Source organism: Heterodontus francisci, chromosome 9, assembly GCF_036365525.1.
Source record: "Heterodontus francisci isolate sHetFra1 chromosome 9, sHetFra1.hap1, whole genome shotgun sequence".
Taxonomy (NCBI): domain Eukaryota; kingdom Metazoa; phylum Chordata; class Chondrichthyes; order Heterodontiformes; family Heterodontidae; genus Heterodontus; species Heterodontus francisci.
Genome location: NC_090379.1, coordinates 26804854 through 26819852, shown reverse-complemented (window position 1 = coordinate 26819852; position 14999 = coordinate 26804854). Strand labels below are relative to the sequence as shown.

The 14999-nt window shown below is 41.8% G+C and overlaps 1 protein-coding gene across 3 annotated transcripts in view; it reads left to right on the top strand.

Annotated features, from left to right (window-relative positions):
- vrk1 (VRK serine/threonine kinase 1) overlaps nt 1-14731 on the top strand; it is a 105719-nt gene extending 90988 nt beyond the window's left edge. For all 3 annotated transcript variants that reach the window (XM_068038713.1, XM_068038715.1, XM_068038714.1), the window contains exons 12-13: nt 4969-5062; nt 13871-14731. In XM_068038713.1, coding sequence (XP_067894814.1) covers nt 4969-5062; nt 13871-13989 — 213 coding nt within the window. In that variant the 3' untranslated portion in view covers nt 13990-14731. The remainder of the gene's footprint in view (nt 1-4968; nt 5063-13870) is intronic.
- Nucleotides 14732-14999: the final 268 nt, after the last annotated feature.

Genomic DNA, 14999 nt, shown 5'->3' with positions numbered 1-14999 from the left:
GAGTTGTTCCCACTATTTGTACCAATACATCGTGCACATTGGACATTGCTCCTGGCAGAACAAGAACATCCTCTAAATGAAGAATGTTGTGAAAGACGGTTTGAACAAGGATAAAGTTTAACAACCGAGTAAATCTTGAGACCCTTTAAATGATCTACCATGTGTGTGATTACAGATGAATCTCAGTGAATTTCCAGGTTGAGATTTTGCCACAGGAGTCACTTGATCTTGGGATAATGAGTTCAACATTTTAGACTTTAGATATGAAAACCCTGCCTCCTTTTCTATTTGAAATCATTGCTCTCTGATTCTGTCAGTCTACTTCCTGAAGAATTCAGGTGCTTCTGGCAGGAAATTAATTTGAACATCCAAATGATGTCTCCATGCAATGTGCTTGGAAATTTAAACATTCATCCAGTAATGCCTGCCAATAACCTGAATCATTAAAAAAAAAAGCTTGCATTTATATAGGGCTTTTTATGACCTCAGGACATCCCAAAGCGTTTTGCAGCCAATGAAGTACTTTTTGAAGTGCAGTCACTGTTGTAATGTTGGAACTGCAGCAGCCAATTTGCACACATCAGGGTCCCACAAACAGCAATGCAATAACCAGATAATCTGTTTGTAATGTGGATTTGAGGGATAAATATTGGCCCGGGCATGAGGGAAGAATTCCCTTACTGTTCAATATAATGTCGTGAGATTGTTTATGTCCATCTGAGATGGCAGACGGTGCCATGGTTTAAAGTCTGATCGAAAGATGGCATCTCTATAGCCACAGACACTTGTGGTATTTCAACCTATGGTTAAACTTATGCTCTTGAGTGCTTTATGTGAAAATTGCAGTTTCTGTTTACACAGTATGTTTTATGCTATAATGTTTGCATCCTAAATTTTATGATATTGAAGGAATAGTCTCAAGACCACATCCAAATTTTTGCCAGAAATTATACTCCAGCTTCTCTTAATTTGAGAAATAGCTATGCTGAATTTTAGTTGCTGCTACTTCTACTTTGGGGGAAAAAAAAAAGTATAATTTAGTAGAACTTTAGCTTTCTATGCAGGTGAAGAGCAAACCTGCCAGTTATTTAATGTGAAAGCAATGCTAGGTAAAATCCTGACCAAACAATGAAGTCGCAGAGTCATTCTTAAGATTACTACTGTTGGTTTTGAACAACAAAATAAAAGTTCAATTGATTCATGCTGTTGCTATGTTACAATTCAGCATGTTTCTTCGGATTTTCCAAAGAAATAGCCATTTATGTGTATTTTTAGCTCCAATCAAAATGCACACTTTGATGGCTCTGGTATCAAAATAGTACAGTAAAACTGCAGTTGCAGGCCAATATCAGCACAAGTGAGGGCTCCTGGCAGGAAAAAAGACAGAGGCGAAGGAGAGAGCCAACTGTGTAACAGCCCCGACAAACAAATTTTTCTGCAGCACCTGTGGAAGAGTCTGTCACTCTAGAATTGGCCTTTATAGCCACTCCAGGCGCTACTCCACACACCACTGACCACCTCCAGGCGCTTACCCATTGTCTCTCGAGACAAGGAGGCCAAAGAAGAAGAAGAGGGCTCCAAGACATTTCACTTAACGTACTGGTAGTTTTTAAAAATTAAAACAACGATGTAGCAGGTACAGTCATAACTATTAAAAGGAGCTAGCTGTTTTATTTTTCATCATCTTCTTTGGCCTCCTTATCTCGAGAGACAATGGGTAAGCGCCTGGAGGTGGTCAGTGGTGTGTGGAGCAGCGCCTGGAGTGGCTATAAAGGCCAATTCTAGAGTGACAGGCTCTTCCACAGGTGCTGCAGAAAAATTTGATTGTCGGGGCTGTTACACAGTTGGCTCTTCCCTTGCACCTCTGTCTTTTTTCCTGCCAACTGCTAAGTCTCTTCGACTTGCCACACTTTAGCCCCGCCTTTATGGCTGTCCGCCATAATCTGTGCTAATTCATGACTCAAAGTCACTTACTCCACAGAAGGGGGCCGTTCGGCCCATCGAGTCCATGCCAGCTTTCCAGTCAGTCCCACTCCCCCGCTCGATCCCTGTAACCCTACAAGTTATTTCCCTCAACTACTACTTGAAGCCATTGATTGAAGTCATTGAGCTGAAAAACTGTGAGCAGTGCTTTGTTCATGTCTGAATTTGGTTCAATTCATTGGTATGAGGAGGAATTTTTAGATAGTCCACAGTAGGTATGGTTGTCTTCATTCTTCAAATGTAGACTATCATCCATCTACAAAGGTCCCTCCTGCAGTCCATGCTAGAGTTGTTGGAACTAAATTTTTTTGAACCCACTTACTCAGCTATGTTGTGGCCTTACCCAAAACTTTGTGATACTGGAATATGACATTCTGTGCAATGGAATTGTTCAGCTACTGAAACCTTCATCCATGTCTTTGTTACTGCTAGACATGATTATTCCAATGTTCTGCTGGGTGGCATCCTATCTTCCACACCAGATAAACGACCTCATCCAAAACTCTGCCGCCTGTATCCTAACTGGCACCAAGTCCTGTTCACCTATCACCATGTGCTCACTGTCTTACATTGGCTCTGGGTCCAACAAAACCTTGACTTTAACATTCCTAACCTTGTTTTCAGAATCCCTCCCTAATTCTGCAACCTTCAACTCTACAACTGTCCGAGATCTCTGCGCTCCTCCAATTCTGGCCTCGTGTGCCTCGCTGAATTTAATCACTCCACTGTTGGTGGCTGTGCCTTCAGCTGCCTAGGTCCTAAGCTGTAGAATTCCCTCTCCAAACCTCTCCACATCTCTACCTCCCTTTCCTCCTTAAAACCTACCTCTTTGACCAAGTATTTGGTCATCTATTTTCTTCTGAGACCTGATTGGAGGAGCAGTGATGGATTGCTGAACAGGCCAGACTTGTTGCAAACCAGAGTCAGGGCTAGAAGAGGCCCAGCAATGTTTTTAAAAAAAATTAATTTCCTTGTGGACCAGGTGAAGCAGGAATGCCCCAATAGGTCTCAATAGAAAATCTACCCTGGTGTTCTCCTTGCTGCCGCCACCTGCCATCCCCCCTCCCCCCGCCAAGGCTGGTTCTCTTGGAACATTTACCTGGGATTGTTCCTGTGAGTTATAGAATACACAGCATTCAGCACAGAAGGAGGCCATTCTGCCAATCGTGTACATGCTGGCTCTCTCCAGATAATGCTCCAATACTTTTTTAAAAGCCACAATTGAATCTGCCTCCACCATACTTTCAGGCAGTACATTCCAGATCCTGAAATCTCACTGTAAAAAAAAAAAAAAAAATGTTTTTCTTCATGTCGCCTTTGATTCTTTTGCCATTCATCTAATTCAGTGTCCTCTGGTTCGTGGCGCTTCCACCATTGGGAACAGTTTCTCCTATCTACTCTGCCCAGGCTCTTCTTTTTTTTTGAACACCTCTATCAAATCGCCTCTTAGTCTTTTAGTTTAATTTAGAGATACAGCACTGAAACAGGCCCTTCGGCCCACAGAGTCTGTGCCGACCATCAACCACCCATTTATACTAATCCTACACTATTCCCATATTCCTACCACATACCCACCTGTCCCTATATTTCCCTACCACCTACCTATACTAGGGGCAATTTATAATGGCCAATTTACCTATCAACCTGCAAGTCTTTTGGCATGTGGGAGGAAACCGGAGCACCCGGAGGAAACCCACGCAGACACAGGGAGAACTTGCAAACTCCACACAGGCAGTACCCAGAATTGAACCCGGGTCGCTGGAGCTGTGAGGCTGCGGTGCTACCCACTGCGCCACTGTGCCGTCCAAGGAGAACAGCCCCAGCGCCTCTACTCTTTCCTCGTGAGTTGATCACTCTCACTCTCATTCTCACTCTTTGGAGCCATTCTTGCAAATCTTTTCTGCAACCTCTCTAATGCTTTCACATCCTTCCTAAAGTGTGGTGCTCCAGTTGAGGCCAAAGCAGTGTTTTATAAAGGTTCATCATAACCACCTTACTTTTGTACTTTATGACTCTTTTATAGAGCCCAGGATCCCATAAGCCTGGGTCACCGGCGACAGCCTCCTGCTGCCCGATTTTTAACATTGGTCAGTTGCTCTTCCTACCAAATTTCCAGACGTTTTGGTCAGAAGGTTAACAAACAGGATGTTAGAGGCCCAGCCATTAAAATTGGCCGAGTCTGCTTGCTGCTGCATCTGAGCAGGCACATGGCTTGTTTGCCACATTCCTACCCAGGAGTTAAAATCGAGCCCATGATGTTCAAGCAGATTCGGAACGGAAGAATGTGAAGGCCAGTTCAACTACATGCTCCAACTTTTCGTGGTCCAACCAAATCGTTTCCAGCTCCATTTGTTTTTACTTTTGATTTAAAGTTAAATGCTGCTGCGTAACTACCCTACTCTTTTTTTTTTTTATGTAGTTGTTTAGCTTACTAGAACAATCTTCAAATTTTGAATAGTTGTTGGCCTTCACCACATCTTCGTCAGATGTAGTTTTAGTCCTAGGGTAAAGCCTCCTAATCTGCGCATCAACGTGCCTGTTTATCATCTAGTATGCCATTGTGAATTTAAGTACAGCAGGAATCCTTGTGGCCTATTGAGTTGAATTGGAAAATCAATGTGTTATGGACAGTTTTCTGCTGTGGAGCTTTTACTAATATGTGCTACCTAAATTTTCTGAACCGTGCAGGCAGCTATTCCTGTTAGCAGTAAGTGAAAAAGGCTTTTATCATTATGACTTTAGGTTGGTGTAAAACTCAGTTCTCTAAGTGAAAGCTCACTGTCCTAGCCAGCTACACTACCCAAGCCTCCATCAAAATCTTGGATCCTGTACTAATTTTTCCAGAAAACAGCTCATTCAGTCCCTTTCCACAGATCAGTCTGTTCTTTTGAATCTTGTCTAATTGCTTTTTATTTCATAAGGACAGTGACTAAAATATTGCTGACAATAATTGATCCTCACCAATGCCTTTCACTTTTTTTAAAGAAACGGCGTGCTTCAAAGCTGAATGATGATCTTGAGGGCAACAGCTCAGATTCTGATTTAAAAGATGGAAAAAGACCACGAAGAACACCAAAAGGTAAGGGAAAACAGATCCAGATGTGGGTGTTGAGCCAGTCAGGAATGTGTGCCCCTTTTGAACTGGCATCTGAACTGACTTCTAATGCTCAGTTTCCTACTGCTATTGGGGTAGGAAATGGTTCCTACAAATGTAACCTAAAGTTCTTGCTTTTTGCCCTGGCGGTTAGTACTGATGCTTTTCTTCTACTTGTAACTCAAAAAGGGAAAAAAACATGATTGAGAGAAAGGGTTCTTCTCACTTTCCTCCGGTTCTTGCATTGTCATAATGCTAGTTTCTTTGGAATAGAAATCTAAATTTTCTATTTGTCTGTCAGCTGTGACTCTGTTAGTAGCACTCTCGCCTCTGAGTCACAAAGTTCCGGTTTCAAGCCCCACTCTAGGGCTTGAGCACAAAAATTAATGCCGACACTCGCGTGCAGTACTGAGGAAGCGTTGCACTGTCAGAGGTGCCATCTTTTGGATGAGATGTTAAACTGAGGCCCCATCTGCTTCCTCGAGTGGATGTAGTGCCCCATGGCACTATTTTGAAGAAGATTCGGGGAGTTATCCCCGGTGTCCTGGCCAATATTCATCCCTCAATCAAATCACTGTGATGGAAACCCCACCTGCTAAGAATGAGGCATATCAATTTCATCTTATGGAACATAAATTTTAAACTCTTACTGGACTGAAATATGGCTGTACCTGCATTTTAAAAGGACAGTGACTGAAAACATTTGCATTCTAAGAGACAATTGCCTGGAGAAGACAATGGAACTGCTCGTCGATTCAATTAGCCCAAATGGATTTTGATCACAGGACATTGTGTAAAAAGCCAGCATTCCATTCCCCCACCTCCCCCGCTTCCCCTGCCCCCAAACTGAGGGCGTCTGCTAAGATGGACAATCCACAAACCTCAGGAGCGGTTTGTCCAAATAAGGGGTTAGTCACATGAGTAACCTGATGGCCAACTTGGAGTTTTGAGTTGTGCTGACAGTACACTTTGAGTCAGACTGCAACTGAACTTGAAGGAAGACAGCATCTCCCTCTCTCTCCCTCATGCAAAGACAAGGACCCACGGAAGAAACTCAGCCAAGACAGAAAACCATTGAAACAAGTTTGAAAGAGTGCACTGAGCCCCAACGAGACGGCAAGATTTAACTGCAATCAAAGATCTTGCATCAAACTCAAAAGACAGTAAATGAACTCCAGCTATTGCTTCAAACTTTTCCCCTTGATTCTTTCCCCTTTTCTGTCTCTATCTGCGTGTGTGTCTATTGCATATGCATGCTAGCGTGGTCGTATCACGTCGCATATTTGTAGTAGTTTTAACCGAATTAGAGTTTTAAGGTTAATAAATGTACACCTTTCTTCTTTAAATCTAAGAAAACCTGTCTGGGTGATTTCTTTGCCATTACAATTGGAGAGCAGTGAACAAGGATTCACTGAGGGGAAGCTAAAAACACGGTGTTTTAAAAATTAAACCCGTTATGGTCAAACCAGGAAAAGGCTGAGAGGGAACACCTAGACCCCCCCCCCCCCGCACCTGGTCGTAGCAGAAATTTGGGGGCTAGCGTCCAAGATTCGACCCACAGACAAATGAGAAATTGGAAGTGGGAAGTCAAATTGATCCCAATCAAAAAAAGAGCAAGATTTAAATACAGGTTTTCTGTGGTTGTGTCTGCTAGAATACTAACATGTCTGTGATTGAAGGCAGTTAACTCCCCAAGCCAGGGTGAAGTAACTTGGGATAAATTAAAAGCACTGTCTATGGAGGAGTTGAGAAAAATGGCTGAGCAGTGTGGGCTAGAAAGTCTGAACCATTCAGACTAGTTTTCCCTCGAATCTGAAGAAGCAGAAGCAAGGTTAGAAATGGATTCCAACAGGGTGTTGCTAGCAAAGATACAAGTAGAAAAGAGGAAACTTGAATTAAAAGACGGGGAAAGTCAGCATGGATTTATGAAAGGGAAATAATGCTTGACAAATCTACTAGAATTCTTCGAGGATGTAACTAGTAGAGTTGATGAGGGGGAGCCAGTGGATGTGGTTTATTTGAACTTTCAGAAGGCTTTCGACAAAGTCCCACAGAAGAGATTAGCATGTAAAATTAAAGCGCATGGGATTGGGGGTGTAGTGTATTGCGATGGATAGAAAATTGGTTGGCGGACAAGAAACTAAGTTAGGGATAAATGGGTCTTTTTCCGAATGGCAGACAATGACTAGTGGGGTACCGCAGAGATCGGTGCTAGGACCCCAGCTATTCACAATATATATTAATGATTTCGATGAGGGAACTAAATGTAATATCTCCAAATTTGCAGATGACACAAAACTGGGCGGGAGGGTGAGTTGTGAGGAAGATGCAGAGAGGCTTCAGGGTGATTTGGACAAGTTGAGTGAGTGGGCTAGTACATGGCAGATGCAGTATAATGTGGATAAATGTGAGGTTATCCACTTCGGTAGCAAAAACAGGAAGGTAGATTATTATCTGAATGGCTATAAACTGAGAGTGGGGAATATGCAGCGAGACCTGGGTGTTCTCGTACACCAGTCGCTGAAGGTAAGCATGCAGGTGCAATGGGCAGTAAAAAAGGCAAATGGTATGTTGGCCTTCATAGCAAGAGGATTTGAGAACAGAAGCAGGGATGTCTTGCTGCAATTATACAGGGCCTTGGTGAGGCCACACCTGGAATATTGTGTGCAGTTTTGGTCTCCTTATTTGAGGGAGGATGTTCTTGCTATAGAGGGAGTGCAGCGAAGGTTTACCAGACTGATTCCTGGGATGGCGGGACTGACGTATGGGGAGAGATTGAGTCGGTTAGGATTATATTCGCTGGAGTTCAGAAGAGTGAGGGGGGATCTCCTGGAAACCTATAAAATTCTAACAGGACTTGACAGGGTAGATGCAGGAAGGACGTTCCCGATGGTGGGGGAGTCTAGAACCAGGGGTTATAGTCTAAGGATACGAGGTAAACCTTTCAGGACTGAGATGAGGAGAAATTTCTTCACCCAGAGAGTGGTGAGCCTGTGGAACTCGTGGCCACAGAAAACAGTTGAGGCCAAAACATTGCATGTTTTCAAAAGGGAGTTAGATATAGCTCTTGGGTCTAAAGGGATCAAAGGGTATGGGGCGAAAGCGGGAACAGGCTACTGAGTTGGATGATCAGCCATGATCATAATGAATAGCGGAGCAGGTTCAAAGGGCCGAATGGCCTACTCCTATTTTCTATGGTATTGGAGAGCAGTGTACGCCTGTACCTTTACCTTGGGTGCACTTGGAGTGCGACCTAGTTTCGGGACCGGTGACCGTAGGGATTGCCCCTAGTTTGCCTGTGGACGGGGTTGACCTGCTCCTAGGTAATGATCTGGACGGAGCGAAGCTGGTAGCTTCCCCAGTAGTGAAAGAAAGACCGCAGGAGGTCAGAGAGACAGGGCAATGGCAGGAGATGGTCCCTTGCAGTTTCCCTGAATCTGTAGTGAATCAGGTCATGATCAAACCAGCTCCCCCAGAATTAGCACTGCAGGCTGATGACCATGAGGTCTGACAGTCTGAGACTTTCTTTGGAAAATTAGAAGACTCAGGGAATGAATTAAATGAATCTTTCCTCGCTGAGGCTCAGCGAACCGATCCAGTATTGAGAGAGTTAGCACAGGCTGCCCAGTCTGAAATTGAAGCAGAGGGAGTCCCTGACTGATACTATTTAAAGAATGAGGTACTGATGAGGAAGTGGAGTTCTCCTCACAGATCTGAGGGCAAAGAGTGGACAGTAGTTCACCGGTTAGTGGTACCGGAGAGAAATATTAAGAATGACCCATGAGATTACAGTGGCTGTACATGTCGGTATACGAAAAACAAAAGCCCACATAAGACAGCAGTTTGGCTGGCCAAAACTCCACAAAGATGTGGCGGAGTACTGTAGGAGTTGACACATGTGCCAAGTTGAGGGGAAACCCCAAACTGCAGTGAAATCTGCACCCCCTAAGTCCTTTATCGATGTTTGGAGGACCCTCCACCAGAAGGCTGATGAACTGTGAGGGACCCCTGCCGAGAACAAAAGGGGACAGGCAGGCACGAGGCTGGCAATAGGTTAAGGAGGAAAGGGGGAAAAGGGACAAAGAGGATGGATTAAAGGAGTTCTGAGAGAAATCCCAGATGGAAACCCCCTACTGTCAGCCGACCCAGAAATGTTTGAAATATTAGACTCCACACCTTCCTATGTAAATGCAGACACCAGAGGCACCCCAGCAGAGTTGCTAACAGCATTTGCAGATACCTGCAGAGACAAAGAAAGTCCTCAAGAGGGTAAAGAAACCGTGAGGGTGATGCCTTATCTAGTTGAAGTGCCGCAGATGAGTGCACTAAAATCTGGACAAATACCTGCAAGCAGGAGTGTCCCCAAGGACAAAGGGAAATCCCGCACAATAAGGAGAAAAGGGAACCAGCCAAACCCTCTTGCGTGACTCATCAAAGCACTTTAGTTTTTTAGTTTTAGAGATACAGCACTGAAACAGGCCCTTCGGCCCACCAAGTCTGTGCCGACCATCAACCATCCATATATACTAATCCTACCACATCCCCACCTGTCCCTGTATTTCCCTACCACCTACCTATACTCGGGGCAATTTATAATGGCCAATTTACCTACCAACCTGCAAGTCTTTTGGCTTGTGGGAGGAAACCGGAGCACGCGGAGAAAACCCACGCAGACACAGGGAGAACTTGCAAACTCCACACAGGCAGTACCCAGAATTGAACCCGGGTCGCTGGAGCTGTGAGGCTGCGGTGCTACCCACTGCGCCACTGTGCCGCCCACTGATAGAGAGTTCAGAATGGATCCACCCACGACTGACTCTCATGAGTAGAACTCCAACTTAGGGCTAATTAAATCCAACCATCCCCCTGCAGACCTCAGCAGGAACAAAGGCACCCGAGACAGTCTTGGAAATGTGCAAACTTCCCCAGAAATCACATGTTTACTGGGATGCCCACTCCCAAGCCATTGCAGGCTAATAGTGAATGAACCTCAAATCCCCTTGGGGCAACACATAGCTAGACCCACCTCACGGAAAAGGGGCAGTTTAGAGCAGCATTGCTACAAAGGAAAGACAGGCTGCAACAATTTTTTAGGATTTCTGAATGAGAACGGATGAGAGAGATATATGTGTGTTTTCCTGTACTTGCTCTTCTCAGTAGTCTTTTTCAATGAACTGATCTTCTAAAAATTGCATTTCATTCGGCTGGGTGTGGAGATGTGATGAAAACCCCACCTGCCAAGAATGAAGCATATTAATTTCGTCATATGGAACATAAATTTTAAACTCTTACTAGACTGAAATATGGCTGTACCTGCAATTTGAAAGAACAGTGGCTGGAAACATTTGCATTCTAAGAGACAGTTGCCTCAAGAAGATAATGCAACTGCTCCCTGATTCAATTAACCCAAATGGATTTTGATCACCAGCCATTGCATGTGTAAAAAGCCAGCGTTCTGTTCCCCCCCAACTTAGGGTGTTTGCTAAGATGGACAATCCACAAACTTCAGGAGCGGTTTGTCCAAATAGGGATTAGTCACATGACTAACCTGATGGCCAACTTGGAGTTTTGAATTGTGCTCACAGTACAGTTTGAGTCAGACTGCAACTGAACTTGAAGGAAGACCACATCTCCCTGTCTCGCTCACTCTCTCTCCCTCTTAAGCAAAGACAGGGACCCACGGAAGAAACTAAGCCAAGACAGAAAACCATCGAAACAAGTTTGAAAGGGTGCACTGGGCCCCAACGAGATGGCAAGATGTAATTACAATCAAAAATTTTACATCGAACTCAAAATACAGTAAAGGAACTCCAGCTATTGCTTCAAACCTTTCTCCTTGATTCTTTCTCCTTTTCTGTCTCAATCTGTCTGTGTGTTTATTGCATATGCATGCTAGCGTGGTTGTGTCGTGTATTTTTAGTTTTAACCAAATTAGAGTTTTAAGGTTAATAAACTTACACCTTTCTTGTTTAAATCTAAGAAAACCTGTCTGGTTGATTTCTTTGCCATTACATTTGGAGAGCACTGAACAAGGATTCACTGAGGGGAAGCTAAAAGCATGGTGTTTTAAGAATTAAACCCTGTTATGGTCAAACCAGAAAAAAGCTGAGAGGGAATCCCGAGACCCCTTTCTCACCTGGTCGTAACAATCACAAAAAACAGATTATCTGGTTATTGTCACTTTGCTGTTTATGGGAGTTTGCTGTGTGCATACTGGCTACAGCTTTGCCTACATTACAACAGTGACTACCCTTCAAAAAATACTTCACTGGCTGTAAAGCGCTTTGAGACATCGGGTAGTCGTGAAAAGCGCAATACAAATGCAAGTCTTTTTTCTTTTTATTGGCTTTAATTGGAAGCTTAGAATGTAGTCTCCATCTCTTAACTGATATCAGTGGCAACATAGTCCTGTAGCATGAAACATATTAATAACTTGAAGATGCAGCAAGCTATTAGACTAACACAGTGTGTTAAACATTTCAGACCCTTTTTAAAGATTGAGTTGCTCATAAATGCTTTTATCAAATACTAGAAATAAAGAGGTAACTGAGATAGTTTACCCGTCTTTTGCTACCATTTATTTTTGTTACAAAATTTACTCATAGTAAAGGCAACCTATTTGTAAATATTTCACTGAGCTCTTAATATAAAGGCGCAGTTAGATTTCTTTTCAAAGAGTAACCAATTACTTAACGTAAAGGAACAATAGTGCACAACTTTAAAGTCAGAGCACAGTCTCCTGTCTGGGTCTCTATGATCCCTTTTCTGCTAGGAATTTACTAAGCAAAAGTATTATCTATATTGATATTGATGATTGGCATGGCTGTCACTGCTTAATATGCTTTGCAAGTACTTTATAACATTGTATATCTGGATGGAAAAAGCAGTAATCTTTAAATATGGAAGTGGTTATATGTATATATGGTATATTTATATAGATGGAATGTAACTTGCCATGCATGTGGATGTATGTAATTTGGTTTATTACTGTGCAGTAAATTCGCCAGTGTTCACATAGAGAACTTTAACTTGTTGATGCTGATATTTGTTTTCTGTCAATTTTTAAATGTTTGTGCACTGTATCCAGCTGTGGAAAGTCGCGCATTAATTGCATTACAAAATTAAATGCTGAGAACAAAGTAGGAAACAGTTTTGGGACCGTCCATCCACAAAAACATATGAAAATATTGTAAATTCAAGACATTTACTTTAAGGTTCATATTAAATTTTGAGGTTTACATGCATTCTTGGTTACATTGTCCTCACTGATGCATATAGGTTATGTGGTACTGAAAAGTACATGTAGTGAGGACCTTACAGGTTTTAAAAACATATGGTAGTCCAATAGATCAGTATTTTTAACAAAAGGCTCAGAGTCTTCTACACTCAATTGTGTGTATTAATGCCAGGTATGAAACAATAGACAACTGTATGAGAAGGGATATTAGAAGTAAGAGTAGCTGCGAACGCAAAAAATGAATTATGTAGTCAGTGGTTTAATCTGCAGAACTAAAAAATTAAACAGTCGCAAAAAATCCAACGCATGGTTCGAAGTTATGTCCTACAGAACAACAAACTGCCATCAAAAGGTAGGTGAGATTCTCAGAAGTGCAAGTCTCATTCTCACCACTAAAATTTCCACTGTTTGAAGAGAATTTCTTCATTTTTGTTTTCATTGAACTGCATCAATTTTAACAAAAATATTTGAAAGAACAGAAGAATAATGGCCTGGATTTTGCGGTCAGCAGCGAAGCAATGGCACTTGCTGCTGACCTTGAAGAAAGCTGGCCACAAAGAGCTAGCAAGCTTTGTGTCATGGACTTCCCCTTTCCCGACGTCACTTTGAATCTGGTCCCAAGTCAAGGGTACCTCTGGGCCTCCAGCAAAGGTGATCTCATCAAGCAGGGTAAACGGTCAATCACATTGAAATATTGTCACTGACAGCAAATAAAAGCCACTGAATTCTTCCACTTTTATTTTTTTTTAATTTTACAGAAATTGAAATAAATTGAGTGAATTGAACTAAAATATCAAACTTTAAAATAATTTTCGTATTTTAAAAAATGTGGAATTATTTATCATAATGGAGACATTTGAAATTCACAAAAATAAAACAACTCTTTCTGGGCCAGTGAAGCTTTTTAGCAATAATTATGAACTTGTATGCCATTAAACGCAGTCACACTTCACTCAATAGGACGTAACTTTGTCGAGGGTTTTTATAGCCAGATTAACAGTGTAAGAATGGAAGTTCTCGTTCGAGCAATCAAATAGAAATAACTGAGCTATCGGGAGACCTCAACAGCACACCCTCTGGAGGAGCATAGAATTACTGACAGCAACTTCTGGATTTCCAGTTCAACTGCGCATGTGTGGACTCCAGAAATTGCTGTCAGTTTCAGAGTAATGATGGTTAGCATTGGCAGCAAAACTAACACCTCTGCTTTGATGTGCTGAGGTGGTAGTTTTGAAATTTCAAAGTCTTTGCTAATGAAGAAACCGACCTCCTTTATATTCTGTATATTTTTATATGGTCTGTGAATATTTTCTTCCTTTCCACCTTGTTTAATTTCATTTGGCAATCTGCCTTTCACTTTTGTCTTGGGTAATGGCTCTATATTTTGTTTCACCTGTTCCTCTCCCCTTTATAACTCAGTGTCTTCAGTTATTTTATTGAAGGCTTGACTCCCTTATTCCGCAAGGTGAGAAAGAGCAGCAATAAAATAGCCAGATTTTTGACATCTACAGAAACATTTATCTCCTTAGTAAGCTGTAATGTCTTTCTATTTAAAGCAAAGAAGCTGACAGCAAGAAAGAATTTGAAGAAAGTAGAGATGGTCGAAATGGGCACTCAGACTTCTCCATCAGTCTTGGCAGGTCCTAAGAAAAGAAAACACCTAAGTAAATGTTAAAAAGAAACTGCCTTATTAGGATTGTCTTTTGCTTCTAAACTTTTTATTAAAGTCTGATTCTTTAGAATGAAGTTGTTCTGGATATTGGTCTCGTTGATTTAAAAAAAGAATTCTATCATTTTTATGCTGTGTTTTATGTGTCGGGCTGTTTTTGTGTTGCTAAAATAAAAATTGAAACATTGACAGTTTTATACACAATACAGACATGAGTTGTTGGTATTTTTCTGCTGCTTTTCAGCTTTCTGAATAAACAAACTAATATAAAATATCATGAAGTTCCAACATATAAAATGGCAAGTTATGACAAATGTTCAATGCCCCCTTTATTGAGGGGATAAAGAAAGGAAGTAAATCTTGTTAGATGGACAAATAGTGTGGGCCCTGTGCTTTGCACTATGGAATAGTAACTGCTTATGCTCGTGATTTCCCAGGATATCGGGCTATGATGTAAGATGTCACAATATACCAGGTTGTTTTGGGCTGTGAAATCTAGAAGAATGCATCCTCCCTTGTTATAGTTTATAGACTGGAGTTTACTTTGAACATGTTATTTTTAACGACGAAATGTAATATTGTAAACTTGGCAAATTTGAATTGTTGCATTACTTGAGTGATGTGATTATTTATGCATTTATTTTTTCTTACTTTCTGATCCCTTGAGAGTATGACTTAATTCTTAAGCTGTTTGTAAAAAGCAACTAGTTAAGTATTTTCAACAAAATAAAGAACCTTCCAATGAAAATTTTCTCCAGCCTAGACTATATTGTGTATCCTAGTCACTGATTACCTTGCTTATGTTTAAGTACAACTGATTTTTCTTTAAACTTATTACTTTACATTGCACATTACTTGGAACAGTCTTCCAATCTGAGTTACTCAGGCACTGTGGACACAGATTGCAATGTTGTAATTTGTTCGAGTTGCATGTATTCGATGAAGCTGTAGGAATCTGAGCACAAGGTGGGTGGTATGACAACTTGGTGTCAATCTGTAAAGTATTTATAAAAACA